Source organism: Eublepharis macularius, chromosome 13 (genome assembly GCF_028583425.1).
Source record: "Eublepharis macularius isolate TG4126 chromosome 13, MPM_Emac_v1.0, whole genome shotgun sequence".
Classification (NCBI taxonomy): domain Eukaryota; kingdom Metazoa; phylum Chordata; class Lepidosauria; order Squamata; family Eublepharidae; genus Eublepharis; species Eublepharis macularius.
In genome coordinates this window covers 44,496,063-44,506,904 of record NC_072802.1, presented here as the reverse complement: position 1 = coordinate 44,506,904, position 10,842 = coordinate 44,496,063, and the positions used below count along the sequence as shown (strand labels likewise).

General features: G+C 48.5%; 1 protein-coding gene across 3 annotated transcripts; it reads right to left on the bottom strand.

The window, feature by feature from the left end:
- Positions 1 to 1,940: 1,940 nt before the first annotated feature.
- LOC129341519 (BTB/POZ domain-containing protein KCTD12-like) lies at positions 1,941 to 10,484 on the bottom strand. Of its 3 annotated transcripts, none has more exons than XM_054996759.1 (2): positions 10,237 to 10,484; positions 1,941 to 4,341 (listed from the first exon to the last, which is right to left on the bottom strand). In XM_054996759.1, the coding sequence occupies exons 1-2, from the start codon at positions 10,282 to 10,284 to the stop codon at positions 3,436 to 3,438; spliced, it is 954 nt and encodes a 317-aa protein (XP_054852734.1). In that variant the 5' UTR covers positions 10,285 to 10,484; the 3' UTR covers positions 1,941 to 3,435. The 3 variants fall into 3 exon arrangements, with proteins under 3 accessions (XP_054852734.1, XP_054852736.1, XP_054852735.1); XM_054996761.1 differs by lacking the exon at positions 10,237 to 10,484 and adding an exon at positions 9,220 to 9,349; XM_054996760.1 differs by lacking the exon at positions 10,237 to 10,484 and adding an exon at positions 8,887 to 9,322.
- Between the last annotated feature and the right edge of the window lie 358 nt (positions 10,485 to 10,842).

Genomic DNA, 10,842 nt, shown 5'->3' with positions numbered 1-10,842 from the left:
CATGTCAAACATAAGGAGCAGGCATTCTATTTTGGCCGCCACTAGTGAAGGGGAAGAATTCTTAATAAAACGGGCACCTCCCATTCTCCTGACGGGGAGGCCCCCCAGCCTAGGTTCCAGGGGGGTGGCAGGAAAGGCTCTCCGCAGGGCGCTAATGGGCTTTAAACTCTCGAGTTGATTAATGCAATCTATTAACTGCAGACCAAAGAGATGGATAATAAAGTGCGCAGAAGAGGGATGCTTCACTGAGCCAGACTCTAATCCACTGTGTGGATGCAGCGGCAGCAGATTAGGGGGCATCTGGCTAGCTTCAAAGCCTTACTTATGAGGCAGAGCTTCAGCGGTGTAACGAGGCATGCTGTTGCTGTCAGTAATGTGGGGCCATGACCAAGCTAAGGAAAGGTGTATGTTCCTCCACATGTGAATTGCTTGCATCAGAAAGTCTTCGTTTACTCTGTGTGGGATTCAGAATGCATGTGCATTGAGCTCTTCTGCTGAAGGAAGCAGGCCATCTCTTGGTCCCTCCAGACAAGGGGATTGCAGTATGAAGTGATATGCAAGACGTCACTTGCAGGAAAGGGGGATAATATTTTGACACGTTCACAAAAAGCACACAAAGCCCCGATCTCCAGCAACGTTGCTTGGCCAGCTAGAACCACAGGCAAATCACATGCAAGCTCTCAAGTGGTTTCGGGATTGCAGAAGCTGCTTTTGCACCCCAGGGAACAGGGACCTGAACACACCACGCCCACCCTGAGTGTTGCTTTTGGGACCCTATTCGGCTAAGGGTCAACAGTTACGCCTCCTACACTACAGTCCTTTCTTTCTCATTGTATACTGGAAAAATTCGAATCTACATTTTTAAAAAGAACACATAAAAAAGGGTGTGGGTGGGTTAGAAAATGTGGTTTCAAAACAAAAATGCAGAGTATAACTTTTTTTCCTGAAAGCCAAATTTTTACAACTGTGAAAAAGTATAAAATATATTCAATGTTAGTGGCTTTGAGATTAAAGTACAAACAACTAGGCTGCATCCCAAACACTGGCTAGTTAATGAAATCAATACACACAACATGGTCCCTTCGCCTCCCCCCCCCATCCCAATGCCCCTTGGCTCTACAATGATGATAGGAGACATTATAGCAGGATCCTCCCTTTTATGCAACTCTTAAAGGAGCAGGACCCCTCCGAAGGTCTGCACCAGGCAATCCCATACCTTCTTGGGCTCCCTACCCTCAAAGGTGCCCACACGTTCCCCTCAGGCTTTTATCTCTTCTGCCTGCCATTTCCTTCCAGTTTTATATTTTGCTCCTCTGACGACTCTTCTTCAGACACTTTCTTTCCAGAAGCTCTGCCACTAAAGTCTAACTATATATTAGACTTACATAATTGTAACAGAATCATTACTGCTTTTTTTAAAAAAAGAAAAGCAGCTTCAAGAGAAGGTGATTTGGAATGGAGGGGCTAATTCTTTCTCCATCTATCCTTTCCCTTCTCCCTGTCACCCATCCTCTCAGAGGTTCTGGGATCATCTACCAGACAGCTTTCCACACACCACTTTCTTCTACAGGTCCTGTGTGAGATCATTTTAACCTAAGCCAAACTGAACTGTAAACATGTTGCTGCTAAGAGCTCTAGTTCCTGAGAAGCCAGGATGTTAATGGGCATTCCGTAACATCACTACCTGCTCAACTGATGGGTGTCACGGCTAAAACCACAATATTTTTACACTCTCCTGCTACAAAGTCTTCCAGTGCTCCTCAGAACGTGAGAGATCTGTACTCCTTTGGGTTTTAAGCATAGCTCAAGAGAGAAATGCCAGCGGGTCACCCCACGTGTACAAAAATTCCCTTTGGTTTCAGACCCTTCCCAGAAGAATAGCTGTGCTCCACCACAAGATGGGCTAACTTCCCTTCCCTTATCAAGGAGACAAAGAAACATCTCTTTTGTTCCTTTATTACACATAGTCCCAGGCCTGCTAAAGCGCCCACCAGCCAACCAGGCAGCATCCCCCCCACCAAACCCAGGCCCACAAACACTCAGTGCTGTGCTACACACTTGAAATGCAGCTCTGCATACATCACCACCCAAGCCAGATCATTTGTTCCTTTTCTTTTTTTTCCGTTTGAGTCTGTGAATAAAATAACCCTTTGCTCCGGGCACATCGGGCCACCACTCGCTGCAAAAATCCTTGGACAAACCAGGATGTTTGAAATTGCTGGATGGCCTTTTCTTCCTACTCTAAGTGAAGGTAAGACAATGACAAACTGGACGGGGAACTTTCCTAAGGAACTACCATGACATCTTCTGTGCAAGTCTTTCTGTTCGACCTCTGGTCCCAGCCCACCCTAGCCCACCCCCGGTATATATACACTCTGTGTGTGTGTTTGGAGTTAAGGACGCACATTAGTGCCCATCTGCAAACCCCTCTTGCTACTCCTGTCTGAAAACAACAGTGACTCAGACCCCACAGGAGATACGTGGCAGCAGCTGGGAAACCTGGATCTCTTCTAAACAACAACTGGGAGGGGAGAAGCAGGAAGGAAGGGGGCATTCCCCTCCCCTGTCCCCTACCACTTCTTCAGCTGCTTTTCCCAAGCCAGAATTGCCAGACACGTTGGGTATAGCTGGAAGAAAGGTGACCAATGGAGGGGAGGGCAGAAGGGGCAGGTGAGGAAGGGCTATGAGCTAGATCTCATCTCCAAAACACCCCCCCTGTCACTCTCAGAGATGTTAGGCAGAGATCCGAGTTCCCAGGCCCTATCTGGGTTATTCACCTGGTTCAGCCCTTTGAGCAACAGCAACATTTGTCATTCTGCTGTGTCTAGTGGGGGGTGCAATGATACGGGACACACACTTGCTCACTCACCTTTCAAAGCACGGGCAGTCTAAATGCTAAGCTGCTTACAGAGGCTATTGTTAATATGTCTGTGGCAGGGAGGATTCCTTTGCCTTTTTCATCCCTCCGTCAGATCAGGATCCTTCAGACCCGGATCCCTGCCGCATTCTCTTAGTGCAAGTATAAGCATATTCCTCCAGCACAGGCAGAGCAAAGAGCAAGGAGCATGCCCAGAGCATGGAAAGAAATCTCTCTCCAGTGGCACCCCATGTAATACTGCGCTGCTGGTTAATACTGGCAGATTACCCAACCCCAACCCCAATATAAAGACATTCCCACACACAACAGTGTCCAAGTCCATGATCCAGGGGATGTTGCTAGCTACTGTCGGCTATTGCTGGAAAGAAGGTTCAGCATTACTTGGGAACCGGTTCAGGGAGGAGCCACAGAGGGTTCAGTTTGGAAAGTGAGGAAGGAGAGAAAATTCAAGGTTCAAGGGTTCTGATGGTTATCTATGTTCTAAAGAAACAGCGGCATGGGAAGGACCGAGGGAGAATTGGCTTTTGGTGCGGTTTGGTTTGGTTTTGGTTTAAGCATCACTCACGGTAGAAAACATATTCGGTGTAAGAGGTCCAGATCTTGTCATCCGTCTGTTCGTGGGCAAAGGCGCAGGTCCCTGTGGAGTTGCAGGCCACCATGTGGAAGCCAGAGTCAGCCAGTTTATCAAAGGCTTGCTCCAGAAAGGTGAATTTGAGGTAGTACCTGGAGGTGTAGCGCTCTGGCGGCCGATCAGGGTCCCTGCTCTCGTTCAACGTCTCCCCAAAGACTTCCTTGGCAAGGGAGGTCTTACCACACACCATGATCCTGGCCACCCTGCGGAATTTGGCATCTGTTTGGCTGTCTCTGCCAAGAGTGTAGGAGCCCCGGTAGCCAATGGTGATGAAGCCTGATCTCCGGATATCTTGCCCAGTGCCGCCACCAGCAGTGGCTGTGATGGAGCCTCCAGGGGCACCTCCCAGGATGGCACTGGCAGCAGCCAGGTTGCGGGCAGTGTCCATACTAGGGGACAGCTCCTCTGGGTCACTTTGGCAGGGCTCGTCCCCAATGGAGTTCTGCTTGCTAAGCTTTGGAGCAAGGGTCTTGACCAACTCTGGCAACTTGAAGTACTCTGCTTCTCGCTGCAAACGACTTCGCTCTGGAAAGTGCTCTGGAAGCACAAGTTGCTGGTCCCTCATATAGTCCAAGATATAGCGGAACAGGAAGCCATCACGGTCTACGAAGAACCTACCCTTGTTGTCCCGGGCTAAGGAACGGATATTCTTCTGTGTGAACATTTCCCAGAGCAATGATCCTGGGACACTGACCAGAGTGTTGTGGCGGGTAATGTAGACTTGCCCTCCCACGTTCAGCTCTATGATCTCTGGAAAAACCGCATCGTCGCTGGGTTTGGCACAACTTGCATTGTCTGCCAAGGCCATGGTGAACTCCCTTCTCCTGCCCACCTGTAAAAGCAACAGTCACAAAGATGTTAGGCTCATCAGATAGCATGGTCCAGCTATTGTCTCCATGCAACCCAGAGCCTTGATGCTTTCAAGACATGTTCACACTACACCTTTTAAACCAGTTTCACACCTCTTTAGCCAGCAGAGCCTCCAAATGCAAGGAAATCTTCCAGATTCATATGATGGTTGGAATAGCCTATGCTAGGGGCTGGAATCAAAGTGATTCATGGGGTAGCAGGAGAGATAGCAAGATTTAGAATGGAAATCTTCACTAAGTAGAATAAAAAAAGGGAGCCCCTTCAGTGCTGAAACAAGTTTAGCCCTTTTTGAATCCTATTTTTACGGTGATTATTAACACAGCACTGCTCACAGAGGCGGCACTTTCATGCAAGTAAAACAAAAGTCCCAGCTCCAAGACAGCAATAGTAAGTGGGGGTGGGGTGGGGAGAGAAAGAGAGAACAGCAAGAGGAACAGGTGACTCCATTTCAGACCATGTTGCCTTCTTTCCATTAAAGGAGGGGGTGATTTGGGGGGACTCTGAGCAAAATGCCCCACCTGTTCTTCATGTGTACATTTGCTAGTTCATTACAATAATGAAAGTTTAAAACTGCTTCCTCTGTTGATGCCAGATAGCTTTGTTGTTAAGTAACCTGTTGCAGCATTTGCAGTATTTGATGGTTTCCTGGCATTTTTTTACACTGTATGCCACTTTGTGTCTCCATTGTGCAGAGAAAAGTACTCAATAAACAGACAAACTTTGAAGAGGAGCTAGTAAGGCAGGTGGAAACACACACATGCACTTTTTCTATTGAAGCAGGTATCCTTGAAAGGTGCTGAACTGTTCTCAACTGCTTTCATTCCTCTGGGCTGCATATCTGGTCAGAGCGCATAGCTAAGCATAGTAAGCATGGGGAGCCACTCACTCAGATCTCACCCAGCATGTTGCTGCAACTGCAAATGCTGCAGTCACTTGCCCAGGTACTTTGCATTCTTGCTGACTCTGACTGGACCTTGCAGCACCATCCCTAGTAAGCAACGTACAGGAGAATTCTGTGTACTGTAACCAGCTCTACACCATTTACCATTTCAGATGCGGTGGCGGGATCATGAGTGTGGTGGAGCTCTTCAACTCATTGTCCCTTCCTATAGTCCCCGAGCCAATTCCTCACCACCACTTTGGTCTGCCTTCCGTTTTGCCCCTGGCCACTTTGCACTTAGAGTAGAATGCCCAGCCTGTGTCACATGCAGTTTCCTCATGTATGACATGCAATTTGCATCTAATGGATCAAAAAGTGATTTGCAAACAAGCAAGATCTATCTGAGTCATCTGTTCCTCTCATGAATTTGTCGTTGTGGAATTTTAATGTCCAGCATTCAAAAAGTCAGGGCCTGCTCTCGGTAGCATTGCAAGGGTACCTGGGGCCAAAGGTACATGGCCAAGAGGATTGTTCCATGCATTTTGGATGCTGTGCACTCTACAGTGTCTCCTTGTATTTCACACATGAGCTTCCTCTTGTATGCCTTCTCTTATATACGTACACACAGAGTGTTCTTAGAATCAACCAAGGTAGCAAGGATGTGCATGCTCTTCTGAGCCCCATTCAAAACAGGCTGTTCAACCGGACATCTCTGGCTCCAAGAAGAAGCATCCAAACTGAATGCACAGCAGAATGCAGCACAGCTGTGACTAGCCAACATACTGGCACAAGAGTGAACAACACAACCAAGGGTTGAAGTTACAATTTTCCACTTATATTATTATGTAACCATGCAAAAGGTTCAACCTACAAACAAGCTCATTAAAGTGACTCAGTGCAAAATAGCGAAAGATTCTCTCAGAGTACATTGATTACATACACAAAGCTATAAACCATATAGGCAAACGGCCAAGTGCAAAAACATACAATAAATACAATGTGTATGAACATTCACAATAGAATCAGGTATCAAGCATTCCAGACAGTCCAATCAGGTAACCGGAAATGGCAATAATATCCAAAGTGGTACGCTGTTTTTGCTAAGTTTTAACCCATTGTCTCTTATTCTTTTTCCATGGAAGAATATAAAGATGTCAAGCTTCCAAAGCCTGTCAGGTTTGTTTATTGTATGTTTTTGCACTTGGCCATTTGCCTATATGGTTTATAGCTTTGTGTGTTATCAATGTACTCTTACAGAATCTTTCACTATTTTGCAAGGAGTCACTTTAATGAGCTTGTTTGTAGGTTGTACCTTTTGCATGGTTTCTTAATAATATAAGTGGAAAATTGTAATTTCAACCCTTGGTTGTGTTGTTCACTCTTGTGCCAGTATCATTTCCAAGGGAGCTTTGTTTTTTGTTTTTTGTACTGTGACTAGCCAAAGTGGCATCTAGTAAAGGACATACGTTTTGGACTTATCTGCTGAGCAGCCCTGCCTTGCAGTGAGGAGAGATCCCACTGTTTATTTTCCCTAGCCATATTTCTTTACCATGGATAGGGTAAACTCAGTGGCTTCATGGGATCAGGAGCTCAGAGACTTTGTTGCCAGTGATAAAGCTGAGCCCTGAAGTAATCCCCTGTGCATGTGCAGACTGTGTCTCCTGCAGCACTGAGCCAACATATTCAGTCCCTGTGCACCTGAGACAGGAAAACAGAATTCTCAAGGTAGGCATTCAGGAAGCCATGCCCCAAAATGTTGCTTTTTAGAAGCTTACACACTGCAGGGAAAGGATTTGGTTTCTGCTTCTAGACAGCCCCTTTTTCTGCATTACTAAGTCACTTCACTCTGAGAACCAACAAACTTTGACTTCAAACTGAAGAAGAGTCCTTGGCAAAAAGAAAATTGCATATTCTTCTCCAGACTGCTGGCTGCAAAAGATCATGTAACCTTTCCAGTTACAGTACTGGGTAGTAGAGAATGTGCAGCAGCTGGTTCTCCGTGCCTTGTTTAGGCTGTCTAAACTCCTTGCGATCAGAATTCATTGTGCAGCCCCTGCATCTACTTAATGCAAACATCCCCCCTCTCATTTATATAGGCCTGGAACCAGAGAGCCAGTGGCACTCTTAAAGTAGCCCATAATGTTTGGGTTGTATGATTACTTTGGCTGTCTGCAATAAAAGCTGGAATAACTTCAGTCAGCTATTAAGGTGTCACTGGACTCCTGTTTCCTTTTGCTGCAACCGACTTAACATGGCTCCCCCTCTGGAATCCAGACTTTGTGTGTCACATGCCATTTAAATCATTCAGTTTGCATCATACTATTAACTACGAGGAAAACATTTTACAAGATCACATGTACAACCCCTCCCCCCCACCCCATGGAATGCACAAGTTTCTCAAGGAATAGGAAATCTTTTCAGAAGTCCCTCCTCCTGGCTGAAAGCACTGTTGTTCCATTTTCACTGTCTAGTTATTCGTCTGTTTTGTTAAGTGCAACAGCCATTGCTTGTGTTCACACAGAGCTCTCTGAGGAGAGTTCATTTGAGGAATGCCAGACTGTTTCTCTCCTTTGAAGGTGACATTTTTTTTCTTCTGACTCCTGCCCCCCCAAACACATACACAATCTTTCAAGTATTAGCGAGGGAGGAGACAATTTTTCTTGGCATGTTTTTCAGAGATCCAGAGAAACCTGGACTAGTTCTGGGTTCCCAGAACACAGGAATGTGTGTATTTTAGAGCCATCATGGGTACTGTACACACATTTCTTTATTTCATTCCTAGAACCCCCCTCCCTCTTGTGGTGTTTGATCAGGGGCCAGGAGAAATTACAAATGCTGGCTGGCATTCCCTCCTCTAAAAAACCATCATCTGGCAGCTCTAGGGGAAGATGACCTGGCTTGACATGCAACATAGGCACACAGCAACAAAGCCACATGTGCAATTGTCAAAAGGAGTTTTAAGCCAATTCCTACCAGGACAAACCTTCCATGGAGGGAGAGGGTAATGTTCTTAGTCAACCCTAATAATTAACTTCCGGCTGGAAAGCCATACATTTCCTTCATAAAACCTGATGCAGTTTCTGCTTAGAATGCACTTGCATGGAGGAATTAAGAGTCCACGTGGCTTTCTCCTCTTGCCTAACATGCAGTTTTGACCATTTGTCCTCACAGTGAAATCTTTTCTCTCTAGGAATCTGTCCTCTTCCCAGAGTTTGACCATTAATCTAGCCAAGGTGTTTTATGGGACAGGATAACCCTTTCAGGTCTGGAGTCCTGAGATCCTGGTGGCTCCGTAGCAGCAGGAGCGCCTCTGCCTTTGCCTGGTTGGCAGCTGTCTTTCAGGCTGAGCAGTCGAAACCGCCGCAATCACTCATCTATCTGAAGTGAAAGATCCTGATGAGCTCCGGCAGGCGGTCCCAACCCTCCCGCCGTTTCCGAGATTTTGAAATATTCCAGTTTTTAAATTCCGAATGAAACGAATCGGCAGCAATTTCACACACACACACACAAACACACACACACACACTGCTCCCTCCCTCGCGCGTTCAAATACTCTCGATTCGGACCGACCCTCGTGCGCGCACGCAAGCAAAATGCATCAAATGCCAGCCCTGAACCGGCTCCCACCTTTCCGGATGCGCCCTCTCCAAAGCGACCGAGGAAACCAGCAGCGCCCAACTGGCTGCAGCGCGGCTCAAGGGCAGGATCGGCTTAGTTAGGAGGCTCCTCTCATTCCTCCAGGGCCGGAGAGCTCCTCCTCTCTCTCCAGCCGCCGCACATCAGCCTCGGTTTGCCCTCCAAGCAAGGACCATCCAGGCAAGCAAGAAGCGCGGCTGGCGGGATCCCAGGCAGAGGCACTGGGGAGGGGGGGGCACCGTGGGTGGTTCTCCGCTGACTGATCTCCAGGGGGACAATAGCTGGAAGTCCCTCTCTGCAGCTCCTTGGCTGAGGAGCCGTTACCTTTTCAATTCGCCTCCGCCTGGACAAGCTGGACGGAGCTTGTCCTCTAGCGCCTTTGCGCAAAAGCGCAGCTGCTCGCCTGGCGCGGCCGTCCTGTTCTCTCTCTCCGCCGCCGCCGCCCCCTCTGTCCCTCCGGCTTGCTTTTTATCGCCGGGAGCCTTGCAAGGCCCTCCCCCTGCTCTTTTACGACACGTTCCAGCTCCCTCGCTCCCTCGCCCGGAGTATCCTGTACAACGAGAGGGAGGAGGGTGGATGAATGGAGGTAGACGGGGCTGCAGTCAGATCGCGCTAGAGGGGCTTTAGAGGGGATCTGTTGGGTCCTTTGGCAGAGCACCGGCTGCTGCTCCCTTTTCTGCGTGTCTCAGGAGAAAAATCGGCCCCCATCCGAACCGGGGCGTCTGTGCGCGCGTCTGCTTGGCGACGTAGGCCCCCTGCTTGAGCTCAGTGCCTACACGTGCCCGGCGCAAGCAAGCCCAGTTCAGGTGGCATCTCACCCAGCCAGTCCCTCTCCTCACGTCCCCGCCGCCCCCCGGACTGCTGCGTCCCGTGAGAAGCCTGCGCCTGGCCCTTAAGGATTAGGAAGCCCCGGGCCTTACAGGCAGAGCCCCCCTCTTGGCCCTCCCGAAAGGATCCTCCACACCTACCCTCTTCCCATGCCCCGGTCATAAACCTACTGCCATGGTTTTCCCATGAAGCAATGCGAACAGTTGCTTCAGAGAGGGATTTGCAGAGGAGGCGGCCATGTTCCAGACTCCACTTTTGATTTCTGTGTGTCATTTGTGCAAAATAAAGACGCTTCAGCCGAGTGGCAGGGAAGGGAACATCAACACGACTTCTGAGCAGCCTATGCTAGGAGGACATGAAGAGACTCTCTTCCCCCCGCCCCTTCCTTCAGACTCCCCCCTGCCTCCTCAGGCTACCTTTGCCTTGCCCCTTTGCTGCTGGGCTGCAAACGCTCAACACTCCCATGTATTTTATTTTTAAATTACACTTAATTCCTGCTTTTATGACACTCACAGTCTGGTTGCTGCTGTGGCAAGGTTTCAGCCTCTGCTCTCGGACCATCCCCTGGGCCTGAGGCAACAGAAACAGGACCTTCTCTTGGTTGCTTCATCAAAGGTGCTGACCTAGCAATCTGGAGTGCAGCAGAGGAACAAATGGGCCAGCAACCTGAATCCCTGGGCCAAATCCAGACCCCTGCGTGCTACCATCAGGCTCTTCAATTGCTAACCAAGAAGTAACAACCGCCCACCTCGAGAACAGAGCAAGGGGTGGATGGCCAAAGACACAGGGAGTTGCTGGCTTGTGAGAGGCATTCTTAGATGACTCTGCATTTCCTTCTTTTCTCAGTTTGTGGCTCCAGAACTTCTGCTTTTTCCACAGGCACAAGGCTACGCAGCGGCTGGAATGGTTTGTCCTTCTCTTTTTTGGTTTCAGTTCCAGCATGCAATGCACAAGTCAGCATTTCTGTCCTAAAAAGACCCTTGCCAGGAACAACGCCAGGTTGTGGGTGGCCTGTCAGGAGGAAAAGCCCAGGGCAGCAACTTTCACAAGGCCCAGCTTCATTTCTTTGTTGCTGATCAATAGCAGTATTGATGGAGTCAGCTGTGCAATCACAAATCA

What these genes read in the sequence shown, in the direction of transcription:
- LOC129341519 (XM_054996759.1), bottom strand. Translation starts at nt 10,284, where the DNA reads ATGGTCCGAGAGCAGAGGCTGAAACCTTGCCACAGCAGCAACCAGACT. An exon ending in GCCACAGCAGCAACCAGACT is followed by an intron (nt 4,342 to 10,236) that starts GTGAGTGTCATA and finishes TTGCTTTTACAG; the next exon opens with GTGGGCAGGAGAAGGGAGTT.